Source organism: Perca fluviatilis, chromosome 4, assembly GCF_010015445.1.
Source record: "Perca fluviatilis chromosome 4, GENO_Pfluv_1.0, whole genome shotgun sequence".
NCBI lineage: Eukaryota > Metazoa > Chordata > Actinopteri > Perciformes > Percidae > Perca > Perca fluviatilis.
Window position 1 is genome coordinate 17,951,038 of NC_053115.1, and position 27,764 is coordinate 17,978,801.

At 38.7% G+C, this 27,764-nt stretch overlaps 2 protein-coding genes across 6 annotated transcripts; both read left to right on the forward strand.

Annotated features, from left to right (window-relative positions):
* Positions 1–51: 51 nt before the first annotated feature.
* Positions 52–10,689, forward strand: LOC120557497 (inter-alpha-trypsin inhibitor heavy chain H3-like). Of its 5 annotated transcripts, none has more exons than XM_039797880.1 (25): positions 52–206; positions 926–1,086; positions 1,218–1,322; positions 1,686–1,848; positions 1,945–2,055; positions 2,436–2,564; positions 2,686–2,802; positions 2,994–3,162; positions 3,248–3,358; positions 3,509–3,690; positions 3,831–4,010; positions 4,110–4,231; positions 4,598–4,848; positions 5,126–5,149; positions 5,425–5,469; positions 5,856–5,876; positions 6,185–6,229; positions 6,617–6,637; positions 6,776–6,802; positions 7,380–7,445; positions 8,753–8,860; positions 9,443–9,611; positions 9,998–10,146; positions 10,276–10,360; positions 10,457–10,689. In XM_039797880.1, exons 1-25 carry the CDS (start codon positions 135–137, stop codon positions 10,569–10,571), a joined length of 2,748 nt encoding a protein of 915 aa, XP_039653814.1. In that variant the 5' UTR covers positions 52–134; the 3' UTR covers positions 10,572–10,689. The 5 variants fall into 5 exon arrangements, with proteins under 5 accessions (XP_039653814.1, XP_039653815.1, XP_039653817.1 ...); XM_039797881.1 differs by having other exon boundaries at positions 4,598–4,809; XM_039797883.1 differs by lacking the exons at positions 5,425–5,469; positions 5,856–5,876 and having other exon boundaries at positions 4,598–4,809.
* A 3,635-nt stretch (positions 10,690–14,324) lies between these two features.
* Positions 14,325–27,565, forward strand: LOC120557499 (inter-alpha-trypsin inhibitor heavy chain H3-like). The gene is made up of 21 exons (XM_039797894.1): positions 14,325–14,461; positions 15,181–15,341; positions 15,458–15,562; positions 15,728–15,890; positions 15,990–16,100; positions 16,343–16,471; positions 16,593–16,709; positions 16,901–17,069; positions 17,154–17,264; positions 17,405–17,586; positions 17,727–17,906; positions 18,006–18,127; positions 19,990–20,198; positions 20,597–20,644; positions 22,638–22,691; positions 24,083–24,142; positions 25,609–25,716; positions 26,317–26,485; positions 26,872–27,020; positions 27,150–27,234; positions 27,333–27,565. The coding sequence occupies exons 1-21, from the start codon at positions 14,390–14,392 to the stop codon at positions 27,445–27,447; spliced, it is 2,619 nt and encodes an 872-aa protein (XP_039653828.1). The 5' UTR covers positions 14,325–14,389; the 3' UTR covers positions 27,448–27,565.
* Positions 27,566–27,764: the final 199 nt, after the last annotated feature.

The window sequence follows — 27,764 nt, forward strand, 5'->3', positions numbered from 1 at the left end:
TGTGCAAGTAAGGGATTGTGAAAGTGGAGTTTGCCCTTTTAAAAAACAATGTATGTACACATTCATGTTGTCCTTGTCTGTTTAAGTTTAAAAGACAGTTTGAGCTGCCTGGGCTGCACTCTGGTGGAGCCATCATGGAGAGAGCTGTGGTGCAAGTCACCCTCTTTGGGCTGCTGCTGGTTTTGGCTAGCACACTACCAAACAAGGTAAGGTCACAAAAATTAAAGGACACACTACCGCACTGCAAGGAAACTGAACCTATTGAAAATATTGTTGCTGTCGGGCAGAAAACTTGTATCTCCAAATGCCATCATCACTCTCTGTCTGTGGGTTTTACAAATATTTAAACTATGATTCTGTCTGACTTCTTCTGAAGTAAATAGATCAACAATATGTTTTCATTTTATTAAAGGAAAAAAGGTTTGGACATACAAGCACAACACAGCAACAACATTTAGTGTATCACTGCTGATTTATTACTTACTTATTTTATGATGTTTGTGCTTAATTATTTTTGTATTTCAGCATCTTTTGGTCAGGTTGAAGGACGTGCAGGCTCTCTCACCCTCAGTGTTGTATCCGTGTGTGTGTGTGTGTGTGTGTGTTTATTACTCATGTTGTTGGGCTGTAAATCTGTTTACAAAGTGAAAATGGGGGGGCCACAATCAAGTTAATCATTACATTTCAGGGTTAAGACTTGGTAAAGGTTCAGTAGTATTGGGACACATTGCCATGTGAAAAAACGACGGTTAAAATAATAAGAATGGGGTGTTTCTGCAATTAGACCAACAAGATTTCACTGATGCCACCCACACTTTTTTGTTTTCCACCATCATCTGAACTTTGGTCAGCTGGTCGTCAGCCAGCGACATTAACCAAGCCATTTATTTTATTGTGAAATGTGCCTCCTCCTGTATTTGCTCAGGACGACTGGAACATCTACAGCTTTCACATCAACTCCACAGTGACCAGTCGTTATGCAACCACGGTCATCACAAGCCGCGTGGCCAATCGCATGGACGACTCAAAGGAAATAGAGTTCCAGGTCCGGATTCCCAAGAACGCCTTCATCAGTAAATTCAGAATGTATGTGAAGCAAAAACACTTTTTACAGGATTTTGCAAATAAAGATTTCTACAATAAAGCATCATGAAATTAAATCATGGGCTACTCAGGAGTACGTATATAAACAAAGAATTTTGCTTGTTCTTCTTCAGGTTTATAGATGGCCAATGGTACGATGGTGTTGTGAAACGTAAAGAGAAAGCTCAGCAGCAGTACACTGAGGCTGTGTCCCGTGGCCAAAGCGCTGGGCTTGTCAGGTACATAGATCAATGGATCAGTTTATTGCCAGGTCTATTAAAGCTTGTTTTTATTTCGTAATTTTTAGAAGAGCCTTGTGTGTCCTTCAGGATAAAGGAGGAGAAAAAGAATAAAATCTTTGTTTTGTCTGACTTTTCTCAAATGTTTGCCTTTTTTCTTTTTACATACGGCTAATTTAATGCCTTCAGGTCTTTGAAATTCTTCAAATGAAATAATTTGAGTAGGAAATGTCGCTCTTTAGTTGAATTACTCACATCTCACATCCACACCATAACCTGTGATGAGAGGTCATAAGTGTCATTGTTCTATTGTAAAGGGGTCAGAAGGAGGACAACTGCTTTAATGTATCGTCTCTGTTGCAGTTCTGTAGGGAGGACCCTCGAGGAATTTAAGACCTCTGTGACTGTGGCTGCCCACAAAAAGGTCACCTTTGAACTCACATATGAGGAGCTGCTGAAACGCAAGCTTGGCAAGTACGAGCTGCAAATCCACGCTCGACCCATGCAGCCTGTCAAAGACTTCAAGGTGTGTCTTTCCTGTTGGTTTCTATCCATCTTAAAAAACACTTAATAATCAGAGCTTCAAAGTATTTTATTCTTTTTTATTTATTCTCAATGCCAGGTTGATGTGTACATTAATGAGAAAGCTGGCATCAATTTCATCGAGGTAAAAGGAGGACTAAGCACCAAAGCCCTGGCTAATGCTATCACCAGAACGCATGCAGACAAACAGGTACATGCAGTAAGCATTGCTATCTTTGTTCTAAACAATATTTAACTAATATTGGTAATAAAAGAATATCTGTTTGACCACAGTATACATAATGGCCCTGGGCATTCTGTCTTATTTCTCATCCTTGCGCACATGTCTTAGTTTAATTTATTCATCTTTAAATACTGTATATCTTTATGCACTTTTGCAACAGTTTTCACTTTGTTGTTATTCCAAACTGCATTTTGTTGTACAAATAGTGCTCAACTCTGTGCCGAGACAACACAGTTGAATCTAATCAAATTAAACAAAATGCAGAGGACTCATATTTTTGGCCAATGAACCCAGTACATCAATTTCCATATCAAGAGTCTCTAAAACCTGTTTCATCCTGTTTCCAGGCGTGGGTGTATTTCTACCCAACAGAGGACCAACAGAAAACATGTGATGGCTGTGGAGAGCAGGGTATGAATGGAGATCTGGTTATTGTTTATGACGTCAACAGGGACACCTCACTTGGAGACATCAAGGTAAAGCCAGAGTTAATTTCCTGGATGACTCCAGTGGTCTATTAGCATTGTTAAAAATACTGTACTTATTTAAATGGATATCTTCCCCTGTTATCTTAACTTTCTTCTTCCTCTCTCTAAGACATCAGCTGGATACTTTGTTCATCACTTTGCTCCATCTAGTCTTTCCCGCATACCAAAAAATGTTGTCTTCGTTATTGATCAAAGTGGCTCAATGAGTGGCAGAAAAATGCAACAGGTACAGCATTTGAAGAGTTAAGTTTGTGACGGATTGTGACTGTAGCATTCAATGTTTTAATGTCAGTTAATTATGTCTGTGATTCACTTCACAGGAAGCTTTATTAAATACACAATTTAAGAACACGTGAAACAAATAATATTACATGGTTTCTATAAAAGTTCTAATGTGTGAATGATGTTTTTGCCCAGACCCGAATTGCATTAATCCACATCTTGAACGACCTGGCAGAGGATGACCACTTTGGTCTTATCACTTTTGATAGCAGCATTTTTCACTGGAAAAGAGAACTTGTTCAGGCCAACAAGAAAAACCTGGAGAGTGCTAAGACATTTGCACAGAATATTCAAGCTAGAGGAGGTGAGGTTTTTAATAAATATTTTGTAAAGGTATAAGACTATTTTAGTAATGGCAGTAATGAAACATTGTTTCATTACCATTTCAGCCACAGACATTAACGCAGCAGTGTTGGAAGGAGCACGTATGCTGAATGCACATCCCAGAGAAGGTTCAGTGTCTATCGTCATACTTCTCACCGATGGAGACCCAACCTCAGGTTACAATAAAACACACATGCACACAAATGTAAGAACATACTTCAAGAGAGTAATGTAAGACCACTACCACGACACAGTCCATGTATCACTGTGTGAGGGAATTTGAGCTCAACTTCCCCTTTTAAATCCCATGCTTTGGTTCTTTGCAGGGGAGACAAATCTTGAACAAATACAATCAAATGTCAGAAGGGATATTGCAGACAAGTTCCCACTCTACTGTCTTGGTTTTGGTCATGATGTCAATTTTGAGTTCCTTGAGAAGATGTCGCTGCAGAACAATGGTGTGGCACGACGGATTTATGAAGACTCTGATGCTGATTTACAGCTCAAGGTATTTGAATTCACTTGCTCACATTATAAATACTCTGTTTACCATGTGATTTGCTACATTTCCATAGATAAAACTGACCCTGATTGGCTGTGGAGAGATAAACATTCATACAGCGTCCATACTGTACCGTATGTCAACAGGGTTTCTATGACGAGGTGGCCACTCCTCTGTTGACAGATGTGACAATGATCTATAATGGAGGGACCAATCTAACCCAGACTAACTTCAGCCAGTATTATAATGGCTCTGAGATTGTGGTGGCCGGTCAGATCACTGACAACGACATTGAAACCTTCACTCCACAAGTTGTAGCCATTTCGGTAAGGATTGCTCCACCCAGCACATCAACTGTAATCTTCTGAAAGCTTGGTGAAAACCCTTGTGTATACTGACATAATAATTAATTTGGACTATGACAGAGGGATAGAAGAGTGACGTTTTCTAACACAAACGCCACCGTGGAGTACACTGGCACAGATTTTGACAGCCACGTCCAGAGGGTTTGGGCCTACCTCACAGTCAAACAGCTTCTGGAGAAAGAGTGAGTGTGATGTCGACAGCTGTGGCTCAGGTGGTAGAGCGATCGTCTACCAATCGGAAGGTCGATGATTTAATCCCTGGCCCTGTAGTCCTATGTCAAAGTGTCCTTGGGCAAGACACTTAACCCCAAATGGGCCAGGAAAGGCATATAGCGAAAAGACTGCAAACTGCATCGCACCAGATGTGTCTGGATATGGCCAATAAACGCGACTGGATGTCTGATCAATGGACATAGTAACGTTACCATCAACAATCATTTCAGCACTAACACAACAAACACAAAAAAATTTCATCAAAAGTAGTGTTAGCTGTTAAATAACTTTATCATACTTTACCGTCATGTCAAATGTTTGAATTTGTGACCCAGGCTGCTGTTTTCTGGACCTGAGAAGAAGAACGTGAAGAAAGAGGCCTTGGAGCTGTCGCTGAAGTACAGCTTTGTAACCCCACTTACATCCATGGTGGTCACCAAGCCTCTGGGGGAGAAAACAGATGTGCTCCATAAACCTAAGGAAGGTGGACCAACACAGGCACGGCCATCTCCTGTAGGGCATCGACCCTCGGCAAGAACAAGAAATGGCAAGACACGTCTTCTGGCACATCCCGGTTCCTTTAGTCGTAAGCAACACAAACGTTACCAAAACAAATTCATTAATTACTAATATAATGTATTTCATATAATGTATATAGCCCTACACTGGTTTGGATTATCTCCTGAATTACTTGTTTCTTTCTAAAAGTAATATTATTTGTTTTAACTGTCTAACTCTCCCATATTTGAAACAATGTGATTCCACTTGAATAAAACCTGATACAGCATGACTTAGAGCAAACTAATCTACAACCATGACCATTTCAAAGTAAATTAACAACTTTTCTGTTATCATCTCTTTAGTTTTAACACCACAACATATACCAGGTAAGACATAAATACAAGGGACACATCTGCAGCATTCTGACATGACTATTTATGAATTACTCATATAATGTATTTCATATAATGTATATAGTCCTACAGCATACACATCGCATTCTTTGCAGTACAATGCATTGTTTTCATTTTGTAAAAACAGAACTGAGCAGAAAAACTGAGGGTGGAGGACAGTGCAAGCTAATTAAGAAATCATGACTATTTCAAAGTTATTTAACAACTGTATCACAATGTCATGTTATCATCTTTTTTCCTTTTAACAGCGATGCGTCTTTCTAAAGTTGTTACTAGGGGTCATCTCTCCGGAGGTATGGGTACACATGTCCACTGTTCTGATATGAATACAAACGTGTATATATTTTGCTCTATAGAGAGATTTTTTCACATTTCTTAAGTGACATGCAAAATTTGTAGAAATCTGACTAATGCAAGGTTTACTCAGATACCAAAATGGCGCTAAACTGACCCCTCCCAGTTATAAATTCTCTCAGGGTGGATTATCTCCTGAATCACTTGTTTATTTCTAAAAGTAATACTATTTGTTTTAACTGTCTAACTCTCCAATATGTGAAACAATGTGAGTCCACTTGAATAAAACCTGATACAACATGACTTACAGCAAACTAATCTACAACCATGACCATTTCAAAGTAAATTAACAACTTTTCTGTTATCATCTTTTTCTTTTTAACAGGACCAATGCCAGATATACCAGGTAAGCCATAGATACATAGGTACACATCTGCAGCAATCTGACATGACAGATTCATGACTATTAATTAATTACTCATATAATGTATTTCATATAATGTATATAGCCCTACAGCATACATATATCATGTGTACTGTACACATTTGCATTCTTTGCAGTACAATGCGTTGTTTTCATTTTGTAAAAAAAGAACTGAGCAGAAAAATTGAGGGTGGAGGACGGTGCAAGCTAATTAAGAAATCATGACTATTTCAAAGTTATTTAACAACTGTATCACAATGTCATGTTATCATCTTTTTTCCTTTTAACAGCGAGGCGTCGTTCTCAAGGTGTTAGTAGTGGTAGTCTCTCCGGAGGTATGGGTACACGTGTCCACTGTTCTGATATGAATACACTCGTGTATATATTTTGCTCTATAGAGAGATTTGTTCATATTTCTTGAGTGACATGGAACATTTTTAGAAATCTGACTAAGGCAAGGTTTTCAGATACCAAAATGGCGCTAAACTGACCCCTCCCAGCTATAAATTCTCTCAGGGTGGATTATCTCCTGAATCACTTGTTTATTTCTAAAAGTAATATTATTTGTTTTAACTATCTAACTCTCCCATATGTGAAACAACGTGATTCCACATGTATAATAAAACCTGATACAGCATGACTTACAGCAAACTAATCTACAACCATGACCATTTCAAAGTAAATTAACAACTTTTCTGTTATCATCTCTTTCTTTTAAACAGGACTAAGGCCAAACATACCAGGTAAGTCATAGATACATTATGTACACATCTGCAGTAATCTTACATGACAGATTCATGACTATTAATTAATTAATTACTCATATAATGTATATTTACTATATCACAATGTCACGTTATCATCTGTTTTCCTTTTAACAGCTAGTGATCATAATATAGTTGTTGCAGGTATGGGTACACATGTGCACTGCTCTGATATGACAACTCTCATGTATATATTTTACTGTATATAGAGATTTGTTCACATGTCTTGAGTGACATCCACAATTTGTTTAAATTTGACTAAGGCAAGGTTTATTCCACATCTGCATTCATGACAACGGTGTAACAGTGTAATGATCACCTCATGAGTAAATCTTTTGTTCTTCTTAGCTAAATGTATTTCACAAGACACTGCTTAGATCAGGGAAACTTTGGTCCCCTCCTGCAGACTCACCTGGAGGGGACATTGCAGCCGACCTGTGGTATCACAAATTCTAGTAGTTTGCCAGTTGGTGAAGGCAAGGGGCCATGGCAGTCGCTCTGAGCTGTGAAATCTTTTGCAAGGATATTGAAGAGATCATGCAAGTAGTATGACAATAATGTGTTGCTCAGCATGTCTTGTGAGGGGTATTGCCATTCAGTCCTTGTACAACAGTGCAAGTTTATCAGTACTAGTTTATCAGCATTAACCTTACTGTAATGAACTGTGACAATTCAAAGACATATTCCTTCACAATCATTCATTCTACCCATAATTCTTTAGTTGAAGAATTCCTCAAAACCTCACAGACCAACAGTGATCAAGTTGTTTCCATGGTAACTTCATCAGGTAAACTTAATTTTGCAGTTCTGATCCATCCTTCAAATTCAATATTTGCCAAGAAAAGATGGTTTGCATATGCACATGTGTAAACTGTAACACACATACATGTGTATATAATAAGCCTAAAGTGATTTGTTGTGGTGTTAAAGAAGGGTTTACTTTTACTAAGAGATTCTAAATAGTAAAATAAGATCATTTGGGTTACACTGAAATATTCTTTGAAATCTTGAAAGTCTGAGAACATAATGGTACCCATCTTTCATTCTTTATGTGCCACACAAGTACAGGTGTGCTTTTACCTTTTACTGTAAATGTAATTCTCAAATGATACATGTTTACTGATCACCACATGATAGTCAAGATTTTGGATAATCATTATCAAACACTCTATAATTAATCTTAAAGGGGTGATATAATGCAAACCCGAGTTTAGCTTGTCAGGTCGGTGGGTAAAATGGGCATACAGAGAACCTCAAAGTCCCATTGACACCTCTTTCCTATCCAAATCTCACAATTTGAAACTGCTGCTGAAAACGGGCGAATCCCAACGAAGCTAATAGTTGACGTCAACTCGGTGGCGCTGCTCTGTGTACTTCCACGGGAATTACAAATAAGGAAGTTTGGAAGTTTTTCAAGGATGTTGAAAACGAACCACTGTTGTAAATGCAGTGTTCCAGACTGTACAGGGAATGCTGACACCACGAGCTGCCGGTCGTGGAGCGCCGTCATGTCAGCGGTAGTTGGTGGTCTAGTTACTGGGTAACTGAGAGTGGCAGGCATGTTCCCTGATATTGTTATTATGTTTTCATTTATATTGCAATGTAAATAATACACTTAACACTTACAGTAGCCGCCATGCCCCTGCACAAATCTTACGGATTTTGAAAACCAAATGTTGGCAGGTATGAGTTACCTCAGAAAAGGTGACTGTGCGCTGGGTACAGAGCAGCGCGAGCTGCTGGTCCAAGTGAGTGCTGTTGGCCATTACATCTTTGCTCCTCAGCTTCCCTCGTTGTAAACCAACCAATCAGCGCGCAGGTCATCTAAATATTCATGAGCATACCACAAAAGGGAGAAAACCTCTTGTTTCATTCTAGGGCTATTTCACAGGGTTGCATTAGGGCACATAGAACAGCACCCGGGCCATTTTCAGCCCAACCATTGTTACGTACCCTATTCGGAGACCTTAAGGAACAGTGTGAAATACCTTATATAATCATTCTCTCACCTCTTTAAGTTAGTTATATTGGTGTTGGAAGCAACAATCATTTTCAGTGTTTCCTTCTGCTGTGTGACTCTGTGTTCCTCTCTAGTTCCTCTTTCCCACAGGTTTCTGCTAAAAACTGAGAATCTGTCTCTTCCACTCTGCTTTGATGTCACTGGAGATGTTCGCCTTAAACTACTTCACCATCCCAACAGGGGTCAGTAATGTTACTCTTTGTGCCATCACAGCTTTTCTTAAATTCCTTTAACAGCCCAGTCAATAGTCGGTTATATAATGTGTATCAACCCATAATTATCCCCTAGTTTGCAGTGGTGGAAAGTAACTAAGTACATTTAATTAAGTACTATACTTAAGTATAATTTTGAAGTACTTTTATGAGTATGTGTATGTGTACCACCAAAGAGATTTTTCCCCTCTTAACTTTATCAGGTTTTTTTTGGTCTAAAGAGGTATAATTATCTAATATTTCACAAAAAAGCAAAGATTAGAGAAAAGACCAAAAATATTCATTCAAATTTATGTTTACCAAATTAATAATTTCTTAACATCTTGTGGGCCTGACACCTAGATTGAGTACCACTACTACACTGCTACAGTGGAGTACTTATACTTTTGATACTTCAAGTACAATTTGCTGATAATACTTCTGTACTTTTACTTAAGTGGGATTTTGAGTGGAGTATTTTTTATGTTGTTGTACTGGTAATTCCACTTAAGTGAAGGATCTTTGTACTGTATAAGTGTGGTGTTGAGTTGCATTTTTTCTCTTTTGTATTAGAGCTGTCTGTGAATGGTGAGCTTGATACAGTAACGAATGGAGGCTTCAGAAGGATTGTCATCCACTTCAAGACTGACCTTTATGTTGAGGTTGACACCAATGTCATCACTGTACGAGAGGGACAGACACTGACACGCCACACTGGACAGGATCTCATCACAGCTGGAAGGTGACTTTGCATTGTAATGGTCCCGACCAAGTAATAGTCAGGCATTAAAAACAGAGATTTGTTGTTTTTACTACACCTTTTTGTACTGATTAAACAAACGAGATACATCATGTTAATTAGTGAGCTTTAGAGGTGCTGGTGCAGATTTTGTTACCCTTGGACAGAGCCTGGCTAGCTGTTTCCTCTGTTTCCAGTCTTTATGCTAAGCTAAGGTAACTGGCTGCTGACTGTAGCTTCATATTTCCTGTACAAACATGAGTGGTATCAAACTTATCATCTTACTCTCTACAAGAAAGCCAATCAGCATATTTCCTACAATGTCAAACTTTTCCTTTGAAAAAAGTGCAAACAAGTCCAAAATTAAGACAAAGTGCATATTTTTCTAGTTTGACAGTGATTAGGCGGAACAAGGAAATAGATGTTGCAGCTGGAGACACACGCATGGTCATCTATATTCATGAGAAGGATGGTGTGGAATTCCTCTGGCCGGTTTTGAGACAGCAGCCACTGGACAACAACGTTACAGGAATTATAGGTGGCTGAAAATGTTTGATTTGATATCAGGTCAAAACTGATTAGTGTCAGAAGACAAATATTTTTTGCTGCGTCTCTTGTAGTGGTAGCTTTTCATTGTCATTGCTTTGATTGTCCTCTTTGTTTCCAGCTCTAAAGCCAGCAGTTTATGAGGAGGTGCAACAAACTCCCTCAACAAAACTTAAGATCAAAGACCAGGAGATTGACGTTACGAGGTATATATGTTTGTATGAAAAATAAAGCTGTTAGAGAGTGCTTTGATTATTACTCATATTATACACAAAGATATGACTATTTTTGTCTTTTTCTAGGTCCAATGCTTTTGACTACAGTATAGTCTCTCCACCAACACTGGACTGCTGGCTCATGTCTGCGGAGTCTGTCCTGCAAAGACGCCTGGATGATTTCATCGTTACTCAACTTTAACTGGGAATTATGTTGAATCACTTGCAAAGATTTCATTTTAAAGAAAAAAATGCAAACACTGATTCATCTTGGAACAAACTTTCCACCTGTTACTAACAAATAAATAGTATCCCCGATCTTTCGTTGTCTTGTATGAAGTTAACTAGATCATAATGGATTTTTCAGATTGCATCACTGTTTTTTGTTTGGAATAATTCTTCAATCTTAAAGTGCCCATATTGGAAAAAAACACTTTTCGGGGATTTGGGGTGTTCTTTTGTGTCTCTGGTGCTTCCACATGCATACAAACTTTGAAAAAATCCATCCATGCTGTTTTGAGTGAGATAACGGTTTCTGAATGTGTCCTGCCTTCAGTCTCGGGTGAGCTGTTCAAAATCGCACGGCTTGTGACGCCACAAGCCGAACAAGCTGGCTAGCGGCAAACCGGTAGCTTCGTAGTGTTAGCATTAGCTTGCCAAAGCTAATGCTAACGCTGGCATGCTACCTCGTTCTCAATAGCAAAGCACTGCTACAACACACAAGTTCACCATAATCTACAAAGATACTTCTACATGTGCCCCCATTTAGAAGTCTCCCAGCTAATCCTGCCTAGTAACTGACCGGTTGGAGAAACAGGCTCTTTTACTGTCTATGGAGCTAGCTAGCTGACATGATCTACATCTGAGCTACTGCACATGTGCGAAAGAAAAAAGAGAAGAGACAAAAGAGAGAGAGGGGCAAAAAAAAAAACAACAAAAAGACCGTGCGGAATAGGCTGAAAATAAAAAAAAAAAAAAAAAAAAAACATTGCCCACAAACTGCTCAATTGTAGTCCAGCATTTACTTCCGTGACAAACGTTTGCCACTTCGTAACACACGTTATAATGCTCGCCTAGCTGCTAGCATGGCACTCCTCATACTCTGAAACTGACAAGGTAGCAGTATTTACTGTGCATGTGCAACTCCCAACAAAGATGGTACAGAAGTGAGATGTCTCACTCTGTAGCTAAAACAGAGAACTCAACACATAGGGTGGAAAGAGGATCTGCAGCAATGTGCAGTACAACAAATATATGGTGTTTTCTGAAAATTAAACCACATATGTGATGATGATGCAGGAAAGAATAGGACCCAAACGCAGGAAGAGGGCAGGCAGGCAGAATGTTGAACACAAGGATTTATTGGTACAAAAACAGGGAGCAGACCAACAAAAGCGATCCAAAAGGCAAACGGCAAACACAAGGAGTCCAAAACTGAGGCAGGTAGGTAAAAGGCAAAGTCCCAAATCCAAAAAGTCCCCAGAGACAAGGACAACAAAAAACTGCAGGGAAGATTCCAAAAACACACCGACAGGATACAGACAAACAAAGACAAAACGATTTGACAGCAGACAAAGGAAACACAGAGGCTAAATAAACTAGGTAATGATCAAACACGGGACAGTTGACACCAGGGCTGGGGAACAGGTGGAGCACATTAGACAATCACACAGGCGGGCAAACACAGGAAGTAAAACCAGATAAGACAAGAGAGAAAACCAGACTATCAAAATAAAACAGGAAACAGAAATACACAATCCACAGAACACAGTCAAAACAGGATAAACAGAAACACAAAATGAACAGGGAAATAAGGAAACCAAAATATACACAATCCAGGATACACAAAACAGGATAAATCTACACAACAGGGAACAGAAATATGCAGAATATACACACAAAACAGGAAACAGCAACAGAAACATACAAACTGGCAACAGAAACATCCACAACCACAACAGTACCCCATCCTCAAGGGACGGATCCCAGACGACCCAAAAAAAATCAACCCTGGGAGGGCGGAGAGGGACAGACGGGGGAATAGTCAAAACTGCAAGAGCAGCTCCCCCCCGGAGAACGAGCAGGTCGGCCAAGGCAGAGCAGGCGAGGGGGAAGCTGGGCAGGAACCAGGCGGGGCTGGAGCCAGCCAACCAGGCAACAGGAACAGAGGTCGACAGTGTGCCGACAGGACACGAGGGGCAGGAGTGAGTCTGACCGCCGACAGGGCATGAGGGGCAGGTTTGGGTTTGACCGCCGACAGGGCATGAGGGACAGGAGTCGGCCGAGCCGCCGACAGGACACGGGGGACAGGAGTAGGTCGGACCGACAAAGGCGAAGTCTCTGGGGGGCAGGACAAGGGCAAAGTCTCTGGGGCGTTCTCAAGGGCGGTCTCAGGGATGCCCTCAGGAGAGCTGGAGACCGGCAAAGTCTCAGGGTTCAGGACAACATAAACCTATTCTGGTACAACCTCTAATACAATTATGTCAATTAGCATAATATGAGCACTTTAAATAATTTGACGAGAAAATAGTAAATGAAGAATTCAAACACCTCCATGGTCTGCAACACCACGTTAAATTGCTGATTATATGTAACAAAACATATAAAGCCAAATTGTCTATTTTCAAACCAATGTTGTCTGTGTTTGCATGACAATTCCTGGCAAAGATGGCAGGTTGGACCCAATATCAACAGTTAAGGTCACATAAGCAGTTCAATCCGGAGAGACCTCATTTTGAATGAACAATATTTACATTTTTATTGACGTGCACAATAAAATCAATGGGAAAAGTCTTTTTGTAATTAGACCCCATTGTGACCTCATCGAATTCCCATCATGACATCATCACATTTTAAAGGGGGTCGAGAAGCAGGTATGAGTATTGTAGGCTTCCCCCGATGGAGTGTAGACACTGGTGGTGATGTGATGAATGAAGAGGATGCTGAGCTCTGAATGAGAAGAGGAGTGAGCTCTGCTGAGCTCAGACCTGGGAGCTGGAAATGATGAACTGGAGGTGAAGGGGGAGGAGAAGGGGCACGACGAGTCATGCTTAAATGTGAGCTGACAGCATGGAGAGGAAAACATTTAACCCCCCATTTGTCCTCGGGACAAATTTGACCCATTTTCAAATATTCAATATCAGACATTTGGGTGTCTTTCAACCAAACTTCCCCAAAATAACAGGCATGGTTCCATACAACGCTATTCACAAGTGAAATTAAGGATCAGATCTCTACTTTCATTGAATTTTGGGTGTTTTGTTTAATTTAATAGAATTATCCTGACTAAACGTTGACATATCTGTGATTAACTATTAACTTTATTCATCTGATCTTAACTATTAGTCAACATCATTTAGAATTTCTGCTTTTTTCAAACACAAAAATTATAGATAATTTCATATAAATGACGTTTATTGACCAAGAATTTCAAAAATCAGTGTAAAACTATTGGTAATAAGTTGGTGTAAGTGGTGAATATACTGGTGGTAATGGAAAAAAAAGTGCATTCATTTGAAGCTGCTCCCATCATGGAGGCGTCATCGCTGCCTGAGAACAAACTCAGAGAGCATGAGGAGGAGCTTCTTTCCTCAGGCTGTCCGTCTGCTCAATGACACCTGGGGCTAGCCCCCCACCCACCACCTCATTTTCTATCCTTTTACTCTATTGTGTTGTATATTATTATTTTTATGTATTTTATTGTTATTGTTTTTATTGAGCCGGAACAGGTACACAAAGAAGCACATTGTACTGTGTATGAGTGTCTATGTGACAAATACATTTGAATTACTTTTTTTCATCCTATCCTGACAGTTTCTGTTTCTGTATGTGTGTGACTGCTGTGTGTATACAGAGGAGGTAAGTGGGCGGGAATGTGTTTTTATGTGTGGGTGTGCAAGTGAGGGATTGTGAAAGTGGAGTTTGCCCTCCGACAATGTATGTACACATTCATGTTGTCCTTGTCTGTTTAAGTTTAAAAGACAGTTTGAGCTGCCTGGGCTGCACTCTGGTGGAGCCATCATGGAGAGAGCTGTGGTGCAAGTCACCCTCTTTGGGCTGCTGCTGGTTTTGGCTAGCACACTACCAAACAAGGTAAGGTCACAAAACTTAAAGGACACACCACAGCACTGGAAAGAAATTAAATTGAAAATATTGTTGCTGTCGTGCAGAAAACTTGTATCTACAAATGCCATCATCACCCTCTGTCTGTGGGTTTTACAAATATTTAAAATGTGACGAGGCAATTGTGTCTGACTTCTTCTGAGTTAAATAGATCAACAATATGTTTTCATTTTCTTAAGGAAAAAATCTTTTTTGGACATACAAGCACAACACAGCAACAACATTTAGTGTATCTCACTGCTGATTTATTACTTACTTATTTTCTGATGTTTGTGCTTAATTATGTTTGTATTTCAGTGTCTTTCGGTCAGGTGTGTGTGTGTGTGTGTGTGTGTGTGTGTGTGTGTGTGTGTGTGTGTGATTATTACTCATGTGTTTGGGCCGTAAATCTGTTTACACTGTGACAATTGGGGGCCACAAACAGCTGGTGCTCCTGATGTAAATCCTTACATTTTAGAGTTAAGACTTGGTAAAGGTTCAGGAGTATTGGGACACATTGCCATGAAAACATGGTTAAAACAATAAGAATGGGGTGTTTCTGCAGTTAGACCAACAATATTTCACTGATGCCACCGAAACTGTTTTGTTTTCCACCATCATCTGATCTTTGGTCAGCTGGTCGTCAGCCAGCGACATTAACCAAGCCATTTATTTTATTGTGAAATGTGCCTCCTCCTGTATTTGCTCAGGACGACTGGAACATCTACAGCTTTCACATCAACTCCACAGTGACCAGTCGTTATGCAACCACGGTCATCACAAGCCGCGTGGCCAATCGCATGGACGACTCAAAGGAAATAGAGTTCCAGGTCCGGATTCCCAAGAACGCCTTCATCAGTAAATTCAGAATGTATGTGAAGCAAAAATACTTTTTACAGGATTTTGCACATAAAGCATCATGAAATGAAATCATGGGCTACTCAGGAGTATGTATATGAACAAAGACTTTTGCTTGTTCTTCTTCAGGTTTATAGATGACCAATGGTACGATGGTGTTGTGAAAGGTAAAGAGAAAGCTCAGCAGCAGTACACTGAGGCTGTGTCCCATGGCCAAAGCGCTGGGCTTGTCAGGTACATAGATCAATGGATCAGTTTATTTCCAGGTCGCTCTTTACTTGAATTACTCACATCTCACATCCACACCATAACCTGTGATGAGAGGTCATAAGTGTCATTGTTCTATTGTAAAGGGGTCAGAAGGAGGACCACTGCTTTAATGTATCGTCTCTGTTGCAGTTCTGTAGGGAGGACCCTCGAGGAATTTAAGACCTCTGTGACTGTGGCTGCCCACAAAAAGGTCACCTTTGAACTCACATATGAGGAGCTGCTGAAACGCAAGCTTGGCAAGTACGAGCTGCAAATCCACGCTCGACCCATGCAGCCTGTCAAAGACTTAAAGGTGTGTCTTTCCTGTTGGTTTCTATCCATCTTAAAAAACACTTTACATAATCAGAGCTTCAAAGTATTTTATTCTTTTTTAATTTATTCTCAATGCCAGGTTGATGTGTACATTAATGAGAAAGCTGGCATCAATTTCATCGAGGTTAAAGGAGGATTAAGCACCAAAGCCCTGGCTAATGCTATCACCAGAACACATGCAGACAAACAGGTACATGCAGTAAGCATTGCTATCTTTGTTCTGAACGATATTTTACTAATATTGTTAATAAAAGAATATCTGTTTGACCACAGTATACATAATGGCCCTGGGCATTCTGTCTTATTTCTCATCCTTGTGTACATGTCTTAGTATCATTTATTAATTTTTAAATACTGTATATCTTTATGCACTTTTGCAACAATTTTCACTTATCCCTGAAGTTTCTAAAACCTGTTTCATCCTGTTTCCAGGCGTGGGTGTATTTCTACCCAACAGAGGACCAACAGAAAACATGTGATGGCTGTGGAGAGCAGGGTATGAATGGAGATCTGGTTATTGTTTATGACGTCAACAGGGACACCTCACTTGGAGACATCAAGGTAAAGCAAGAGTTCATTTCCTGAATGACTCCAGTGGTCTATTAGCATTGTTAAAAATACCGTACTTATTTAAATGGATATCTTCCCCTGTTATCTTAACTTTCTTCTTCCTCTCTCTAAGACATCAGCTGGATACTTTGTTCATCACTTTGCTCCATCTAGTCTTTCCCGCATACCAAAAAATGTTGTCTTCGTTATTGATCAAAGTGGCTCAATGAGTGGCAGAAAAATGCAACAGGTACAGCATTTGAAGAGTTAAGTTTGTGACGGATTGTGACTGTAGCACTGAATGTTTTAATGTCAGTTAATTATGTCTGTGATTCACTTCACAGGAAGCTTTATTAAATACACAATTTAAGAACACGTGAAACAAATAATATTACATGGTTTCCATAAAAGTTCTAATGTGTGAATGATGTTTTTGCCCAGACCCGAATTGCATTAATCCACATCTTGAACGACCTGGCAGAGGATGACCACTTTGGTCTTATCACTTTTGATAGCAACATTTTTCACTGGAAAAGAGAACTTGTTCAGGCCAACAAGAAAAACCTGGAGAGTGCTAAGACATTTGCACAGAATATTCAAGCTAGAACAAGTGAGGTTTTTAATAAATATTTTATGAAGGTATGGGACTATTTTAGTAATGGCAGTAATAAAACATAGTTTCATTCCATTTCAGCCACAGACATTAACGCAGCAGTGTTGGAAGGAGCACGTATGCTGAATGCACATCCCAGAGAAGGTTCAGCGTCTATCGTCATACTTCTCACTGATGGAGATCCAACCTCAGGTTACAATAAAACACACATGCACACAAACGTGAGAACATACTTCAAGAGAGTAATGTAAGACCACTACCACGACACAGTCCATGTATCACTGTGTGAGCTTAGCTTCCCCTTTTAAATCCCATGCTTTGGTTCTTTGCAGGGGAGACAAATCTTGAACGAATACAATCAAATGTCAGAAGGGATATTGCAGACAAGTTCCCACTCTACTGTCTTGGTTTTGGTCATGATGTCAATTTTGAGTTCCTTGAGAAGATGTCGCTGCAGAACAATGGTGTGGCACGACGGATTTACGAACACTCTGACGCTGACTTACAGCTCAAGGTATTTGAATTCACTTGCTCCCATTATAAATACTCTGTTTACCATGTGATTTGCTACATTTCCATAGATAAAATTGATCCTGATTGGCTGTGGAGAGATAAACATTCATACAGCGTCCATACTGTACCATATGTCAACAGGGTTTCTATGACGAGGTGGCCACTCCTCTGTTGACAGATGTGACAATGATCTATAATGGAGGGACCAATCTAACCCAGACTAACTTCAGCCAGTATTATAATGGCTCTGAGATTGTGGTGGCCGGTCAGATCACTGACAACGACATTGAAACCTTCACTCCACAAGTTGTAGCCATTTCGGTAAGGATTGCTCCACACAGCACATTAACTGTAATCTTCTGAAAGGTTGGTGAAAACCTTTGTGTATACTGACATAATAATTCATTTGGTATATGACAGAGGGATAGAAAAGTGACGTTTTCTGACACAAACGCCACCATGGAGTACACTGGCACAGATTTTGACAGCCACATCCAGAGGGTTTGGGCCTACCTCACAGTCAAACAGCTTCTGGAGAAAGAGTGAGTTTGACGTTCTCCAACTTTTCTCTATGTTATTGTTGTTGAGTCCATCAAATCTAACGAAAATTAAATAAGAAAATATTGGGAAAAGGCCCACTCACAATTTCACATAGTCATGTATTGATTTTTTGTCAAGCAATTGACTGTTTAAGGTTCCAGGTTCATCTTTATTGTCATAATACAATACATGATTGTACAATGAAATACAGTTGTAGCCCACTCCACATTACACACACAGAAATGTATAACAAAATATTTAAACTAGAAAATAAATAATAAAATAGCAGAGTAAATGAAGGCATTAAAGGGATACTTGCCGATTTCAAGTCAGCTCTGTGTCATCTTTGTGTCCTCTTTGTGTGGGCAGTGTGTTTAGATAAACGGTGTGTGCATTCCCTCCATGGAGCAATTGCATGGAGCTAGGGGCAGCCACGTTTTGCATCATCCAGCAGAATCCAGCAGACCACAGCTACTCCGAGCTCTATGCAGTGGCGCCACGGAAGAAAGGCACACACCGTTCATTTAGACACACTACCATTAGACAGAGCTGGATTGAAATCTGCAAAATATGTCTTTAAGGGAGAAATTAAAGGTTAAAACAAAATTTACATTTACAAGGAAGTTAAAATTACGTAGACACAGAAAATAAATAAAATATGTGCAATGTCAGTGTAGATAGAAGCGCAAATATAAAACTCTGCTTATAGTAGGATTGACTGAAAAAGGAACCTCATCTCACCGATATCACTGATGCTCAGTAGGGTACAATGATGTTCTGTCTCACCTGCTTGAATCACCCTCTGCTGAACCCTGCTCAGGATGCTTTCTATTGCTCCTCTGTAAAAGTTAAGGACTTGGCATGGGAAATTTGCTTTTTGCCTTTCCTTAAGATGTACAGTATTTTACAAAAAAAGGTTGACAAGAGCAAGTATTTTGATATGTGTGTGCATACAATAATTTTAGGGGAAGCCTACAAACACAACAAAAATAGAATGTAAGGAATAATGTAACGTTAAAGGACCTGGTCATTATGCAAACTAGATCCACGACGGGGGTGTCAAGGGTCTTGCATCAGCCTGAAAGGGTTCAATTCACAATAATGCCAGGCTTACTCTACATTATCCCGCTTAGTACATAGTTTATTACACTATTGGTTGGAGGTAACGGAACAAAAACAAATTAATTACACTGCCTAGCTTCTCTGACTAAAAAAACCTAAACAACGCTGTTTGTACATCAGGGCAATGTTCATTTTTATTTCACAAGCAGCAATTATCCATCGGACTATTAAATTAACCAAAAAGCCCACCGTGGTCTGCACATTCTTGAATGGCAGAAACGTTTTTTTGCTTGTTTGGGATCCGACTGGTCAGTGTATTTGAAAAAGTTAAGCAAACTTTGTTGTCTTTTTGAAATTTTTCCAGCAATCTCAAGCAGCATAAGTGCTTGTGTCACTAGAGTGCAGCGCCGCGCTATTGATGTGTCTCCCCTCCCTCCGTCTTTTCGGAAAATTCACCTTAAAAACACAATATTTTTGTGGAGCTTCAATGGGGGAATAAAGACTAACAAGACAGATAACAACATTGAACACTACACAAACAGTAGTTTATTTTTTTCATTTAGGCGATTACTTTTTCCTGGTGAGACAGGAGGTGCCAGATCCAATAAAAAAGGTTCCAGATTCAACGTCGGAGGTGCCGGAACATGTTCCGGCGTGTTCCGGCTCAAATTAAGCCCTGTATTCAACAATGCTGTGTAATAACAAAACATGGTGTTAGCTGTTAAATACCTTTATCATACATTACTGTCATGTCAACTGTTTAAAACATATGGTTTGATTTGTGACACAATTTGTGACCCAGGCTGCTGTTATCTGGACCTGAGAAGGAGAATGTGAAGAAAGAGGCGTTGGAGCTGTCGCTGAAGTACAGCTTTGTAACCCCACTTACATCCATGGTGGTCACCAAGCCTCTAGGGGAGAAAACAGATGTGCTCCATAAACCTAAGGAAGGTGGAACAACACAAGGACACAGCACTGGAGTCCCCTTTCCACCCCCAGTCCAACCCTCCTGTGTGTAATGATCAACTCATGAGTAAATATTTTGTTCTAGCAGTAGCATTAATAAGGTGGGTCTTATCTAATATGAGTCTTTCCGAGGTTTTGACACCACAGTGGAGAAAAAGAGAAGGAAGGAAGGCGACCGAAACACAAGAAAGTTGGCGCACTGCAGAGTAGTGTGGAGCTCTATTGTTAAGACCAAACAAAATTGTATCTCACAAGAAAAAGAGAGACACTGCTCAGATCAGGGAAACTGGGGTCCCCTCCTGCTGATACATCTGGAGGGGACGTTGCAGGCGAGTCCCTGGTGTCACAGATTCTGGTGTAACAGATTCTGTTCAAAGATCTCTACTGTGGCAACTATGTGACATGACGTGTTTTGTGAAATGTAGTTGTGCTTTGTCCTTCAGGGGCATCAATCATTCCAGCCTTCCACAATGGCTTGCAGGGGATGCCAGGTAAACGTTTTTGCAGTTCTGATCCATCCTTCTAATTTTGCTATTATGGTTGGACAATCCTCTTAATTCTAATTATGGAAAATATCATAACACAACCCACATTTATTTATTTATTTATTTTCAAGGATAACCCCTTGAGATGCACCATCTAATTTTCACACACATACACATAGTGAAAGACAATGGATTTTAGGTGCATATTTTCAATAGCAAAATGGGGCAGAGCCACAAAAATGTAGGCATGAAATGTCAAAAACTAATGAGTACATTTCTGTGTCCTCAAAATATATTTTAAATATTTACCAACAAAAGATGTTTTGCAAAAGATTTTCAACAGCTAGAAGATGTGTTGAGGCAAAAATGGAAGTGGCCACTGATAGATTATTCTAATAATCTTGTATCGTGTATTTAATGGTTTATTTTAAAGCTGTCCAAATATGAACATCAATAAATACAATATTCTCTTAAATTAATACAATATCATCTAAAGCCTTGAAATATAAATGTATATAACTGGCTTTGTGTAAATGTATTCACAGCATTTCTTTCTGATTATGGATATTACAGTATGATTCCTAGCATTGTGCCAGATAAAGAATCTAATGGTAAAGTATCTACTGTATCTCATAGTTATTCATGGTAGCCTATAGTTTAAATCAAATCGATCTATTTCTGTTAGAAATTGTACAAAAAGATAATTCATAACGATGTAAAACATAAGTTGCCCTCGGGCTTTCAGAATTTTAAAAACTGACAACAAAGTTTTCATAAACAAGTGTATACTGTAACGCATATGTGTATACAGTAAGCCTAAAGTAATTTGTTGTGGTGTAAAAAAAGGCTGTACTTTACCTAAGAAAAACACTGAAATTAATGTGGCCACTGACAGATTATTCTAATAATATTGAAGAGAAAACCATTTCATTTCATGTTTTGTAAGTCATAATACAAAACATTTCACATGTGGCCCTACTCCTCTTCCGTATAAACAGATGCTGCATCAAATTTTAATGTGTTTAACCAAAGTCCTTTGTCGATCACAAAAATAACTGTTACCTGGGGGTCTCCCATTAAAACACATTTTGGAGGGTGCAAACTATAATTTACAAATCATGACTGTTTCAAAGTAAATAGAGGTATGACATAGGCACACTACACATGTGCTGATATGACTCCATTTGCACATATATATTTCACTGTGTATAGAGATTTGTTCACATTTCCTGAGTAACCTGTCTGAAATTTGAAGAAATATGACTAAGGGATGTCCCCTTTCCACCCCCAGTCCAACACCCCTGTGTGTAATGATCACCTCATGAGTAAATATTTTGTTCTTCTTAGCAGCAGCATTAATAAGGTGGGTCTTATCTAATATGAGTCTTTCCGAGGGTTTGACGCCACAGTGGAGAAAAAGAGAAGGAAGGAAGGCGACCGAAACACAAGAAAGTTGGCGCACTGCAGAGTAGTGTGGAGCTCTATTGTTAAGACCAAACAAAATTGTATCTCGCAAGAAAAAGAGAGACACTGCTCAGATCAGGGAAACTGGGGTCCCCTCCTGCTGATACATCTGGAGGGGACATTGCAGGCGAGTGTCACAGATTCTGTTCAAAGGTCCCTGCTGTGGCAATTAGGTATTATGTTATGTTATTATGTATTATGTTATTCATCTGACTCTTCTCGGCCCCATTGGGTTAGGATGTTGTTGGTAACCCAGCTGTATCTCAGGTTATTGTTTACTTGTGAGAAAAACATGGACAGTGAAAGTGAAGTGATGCAGTGTTGGACTGAGCCTGAAGGCAAAACTCTTAGTTTGTTTTTCTACCTACCAATCTCCCCTGTTGTCATGATGTAAGATTTTGGATATAAGCTGCCAATAAAAGCTCCCCCTGAGGGTCAAGGTAAGGAGCTCAACATCTGGAAGGACAAGATGAAATGCTGTTGTGTTTTCAGAAATGACGTGTTTTGTAAAATGTAGTTGTGCTTTATCCTTCAGGGATATCACGCTTTACAGACGCCTATGATGTCTTTGATGACTTTGTGGGAGCAGGTAAACTTCATTTTTGCAGTTCTGATCCATCCTTCTAATTTTGCTATTATGGTTGGACAGTCCTCTTAATATGTCATTCTAATGATGGAAAATTGAATAGACGTTTTTTGTATTTGCATCATAACACACATAGTGAAAGATAATGAATTTTAGGTGCATATTTTCGATAGCAAAATGGGGCATATCCACAAAAATGAGGCATGAAATGTCAAAAACTAATGAGTTTCTGTGTGTCCTCAAAATATATTTTAAATATTTACCAACAAAAGATGATTTGCAAAAGATTTTCAACAGTTAGAAAAAAACGTGGCCACTGACAGATTATTCCAATAATCTTGTATCGTGTATTTAATGATTTGTTTTAAAGCTGTCCGAATATGAACATCAATAAATGCAATATTCTCTTAAATTAATACAATATCATCTAAAGCCTTGAAATGTAAATGTATATAACTGGCTTTGTGTAAATGTATTCACAGCAATTTCTTCTGATTATGGGTACTATGTTTCCTAGCATTGTGCCAGATAAAGAAGTATCTACTGTATCTCATAGTTATTCATGGTAGCCTATAGTTTAAATCAAATCGATCTATTTCTGTTAGAAATTGTAGAAAAAGATAATTCATAACAATGTAAAACATAAGTTGCCCTCGGGCTTGCAGAATAAAAAAAATAAAAAAAGTGTGTATACAGAAAGCCTAAAGTAATTTGTTGTGGTGTAAAAAAGGGTGTACTTTACCTAAGAAAAACGCTGAAATGAATGTGGCCACTGACAGATTATTCTAATAATATTGAAGATGTACATACATATAATAATGTGCTTCCATTTTATGTTTTGTAAGTCATAATGTAAACTATTTTATGCCACTGTTGGATCTAAATTTCCAACAAAACAATTTACTTTTTGTATGCCTAAACTTTCCAAATATTTCTGAGCTGTAGCAATTTTTGAGATATTGTGCTAAAAGTCAAACAAACAGAACAGAAAACCTCCTTGGTAGATGTATAATGCCTCTATTCCCCCAATGTATCCAATGTCTACATTAACATAATGCAAAATTAAATACAGCCAAAATATACAGTTAAGAATGTGTGTATTCCTCTTAGGGCTACAATTTAAAATGTCAATCACAAACACCAAGCAAATTTACAAAATCAACCATTAGAATCTCTTAGGGCTACAATTAAAAATGTCAATCACATGATTTGATATGAATAAGAACATTTTTAAATGCAGGTGCCAAAAAGTACCACTACACAGATTTCCAATCTGTAGGTCTTGTAGGTGAAAGCTATATGAAATTGATTTGCAGTGTTTGTTAATGCAATATCCTCAAAAGCTTTAAAGAAAATAAATGTATATAACTGGCTTTGTGTAAATGCATTCACAGATGATGTTGATTCTGATGATTATGAAGACGCAATGATTGTGCCTGACAAAACAACTAATGGTAAGGTATTTATCTCATAAATGTAAATCATCATAATCATGGTATAGTTTATATAAAATCAGAAGTTTGTGGTAATTCATTATGACTGATGATGGGAGAAAAGGTAATAAAAATAAAGATAGTTTTTGTTATGACTACATTTTAGTGTTGCCTTTTTTGTCAATGATATTGCATGTTGATATCACTACAGCCAGGGTTTAAAGCAACACTATGTAACTTTTAGCTGCAGCTGTAGTTCCAATGAGACAACCTGTAGGGGGACCGAAGAGGGAAAAGTTACATAGTGTTGCTTTAATAATGGCAGTTGTCTCATCATTATTATCGTTAACGAATTTACCTTCAACACAGGTGTTCATTTCCAAACAGGCTTAGTGGCTTGACGCTATAAAGTAATGTTAAAGTTTGGATTTAATTAGCGGAGGCATTTTGCCAGCGGTAATGTTATTTGTTTTTTAAAAGTTAGCACACTTACACAACCTAGACTGAGTAAGACAGCTCTTCTTTCCTGGTCAGGCTCTGAGATGACGTTATCTTCTGCGTCTGCTTAGATGTGGTGAATTTACAGCTCACAGCAACTTAACACGATTTAGTGTCTGGCTTTTGTTTGACATCTAGTGTCAGCAAAAATGCCTTTTAGTGAGTTTCCTCTTAGTGAAATGCTCTGAGTGAATTTAAGCTAGGCTTTTATTGTGAAGGGTAAACACAAAAGCCAGCATTATGGCAGCATTTTGTTTTCAAGCTTTATTGTATGGCCATTTAGTTTTATTCACAGTTTATTAATATCCAATATCCAACACTGTCCAAACTGCTCCAAAGTCTAGACCCCAAGTTCATTGGGTACACATACCCAGGAAGCCAAGTGTGAAGTAGATAGGATGAACAGTTCTCGAGATATTTGAATAACACACACACACACACACACACACACACACACACACACACACACACACACACAAACACACACACAGACACACACAGTGGGTCCTCCATTTATAGTTAGATGTAAAAATATTAGTTGCCCTTGTGTCAGTATAAGCTTGCAGAATTCTCAAAACAAAGACTGACAACAAGGTCTCACATGTGTACTGTAACACACATACATGTGTATATAATAAGCCTAAAGTTATTTGTGTTGGTATGAAAAAGGTGTACTTTTACTAAAAAGTTATGTGACCATAAATATAGTAAACTAACATAATTTGGCTTAACTGTTCTTTGAAATCTTGTGAGTCTGAGAACATAATGGTACCCGTCTTTCATTCCTTATGTGCCACACAAGTTCAGGTGTGCTTTACCCTTTTAAATGTAATTCTCAAACGATACACGTTTACTGATATGAAAGTCGAGATTTTGGATAATCATTATCAAACATGCTATAATTCATCTTAAGTTAGTTCAATTGGTGTTGAGAGCAACAATCATTTTCAGTGTTTCCTTCTGCTGTGTGACTCTGTGTTCCTCTCTAGTTCCTCTTTCCCACAGGTTTCTGCTAAAAACTGAGAATCTGTCTCTTCCACTCTGCTTTGATGTCACTGGAGATGTTCGTCTTAAACTACTTCACCATCCCAACAGGGGTCAGTAATGTAACTCTTTGTGCCATCACAGTTTTTCTTAAATTCCTTTAACAGCCCAGTCAATAGTCGGTTATATAATGTGTATCAACCCATAATTATCCCCTCGTTTGCAGTGGTGGAAAGTAACTAAGTACATTTAATTAAGTACTATACTTAAGTATAATTTTGAAGTACTTTTATGAGTATGTGTATGTGTACCACCAAAGAGATTTTTCCACTCTTAACTTTATCAGATGATTTCATTGAAATAACTGTTTTTTTGGTCTAAAGAGGTATAATTATCTAATATTTCACAAAAAAGCAAAGATTAGAGAAAAGACCAAAAGATTCATTCAAATTTATGTTTACCAAATTAATCATTTCTTAACATCTTGTGGGCCTGACCCCTAGATTGAGTACCACTACTACACTGCTACAGTGGAGTACTTATACTTTTGATACTTCAAGTACAATTTGCTGATAATACTTCTGTACTTTTACTTAAGTGGGATTTTGAGTAGAGTATTTTTTATGTTGTTGTACTGGTAATTCCACTTAAGTGAAGGATCTTTGTACTGTATAAGTGTGGTGTTGAGTTGCATTTATTCTCTTTTGTATTAGAGCTGTCTGTGAATGGTGAGCTTGATACAGTAACGAATGGAGGCTTCAGAAGGATTGTCATCCACTTCAAGACTGACCTTTATGTTGAGGTTGACACCAATGTCATCACTGTACGAGAGGGACAGACACTGACACGCCACACTGGACAGGATCTCATCACAGCTGGAAGGTGACTTTGCATTGTAATGGTCCCGACCAAGAAATAGTCAGGCATTAAAAACAGAGATTTGTTGTTTTTACTACACATTTTTGTACGGATTAAACAAACGAGATACATCATGTTAATTAGTGAGCTTTAGAGGTGCTGGTGCAGATTTTGTTACCCTTGGACAGAGCCTGGCTAGCTGTTTCCTCTGTTTCCAGTCTTTATGCTAAGCTAAGGTAACTGGCTGCTGACTGTAGCTTCATATTTCCTGTACAAACATGAGTGGTATCAAACTTATCATCTTACTCTCTACAAGAAAGCCAATCAGCATATTTCCTACAATGTCAAAATTTTCTTTTGAAAAAAGCGCAAACAAGTCCAAAATTAAGACAAAGTGCATATTTTTCTAGTTTGACAGTGATTAGGCGGAACAAGGAAATAGATGTTGCAGCTGGAGACACACGCATGGTCATCTATATTCATGAGAAGGATGGCGTGGGATTCCTCTGGCCGGTTTTGAGACAGCAGCCACTGGACAACAACGTTACAGGAATCATAGGTGGCTGAAAATGTTTGATTTGATATCAGGTCAAAAATGATTAGTGTCAGAAGAGAAATATTTTTTGCTGCGTCTCTTGTAGTGGTAGCTTTTCATTGTCATTGCTTTGTTTGTCCTCTTTGTTTCCAGCTCTAAAGCCAGCAGTTTATGAGGAAGTGCAACAAACTCCCTCAACAAAACTTAAGATCAAAGACCAGGAGATTGACGTTACCAGGTATATATGTTTGTATGAAAAATAAAGCTGTTAGAGAGTGCTTTAATTATTACTCATATTATACACAGAGATATATAACTATTTTTGTCTTTTTCTAGGTCCAATGCTTTTGACTACAGTATAGTCTCTCCACCGACACTGGACTGCTGGCTCATGTCTGTGGAGTCTGTCCTGCAGAGACACCTGGATGATTTCATCGTTACTCAACTTTAACTGGGAATTATGTTGAATCACTTGCAAAGATTTCATTTTAAAGAAAAAAATGCAAACACTGATTCAACTTGAAACAAACTTTTCACCTGTTACTAACAAATAAATAGTATCCCCGATCTTTCGTTGTCTTGTATGAAGTTAACTAGATCATAATGGATTTTTCAGATGGCATCACTGTTTTTTGTTTGGAATAATTCTTCAATCTTAAAGTGCCCATATTATGAAAAAAACACTTTTTCGGGGATTTGGGGTGTTCTTTTGTGTCTCTGGTGCTTCCACATGCATACAAACTTTGAAAAAAAATCCATCCATGCTGT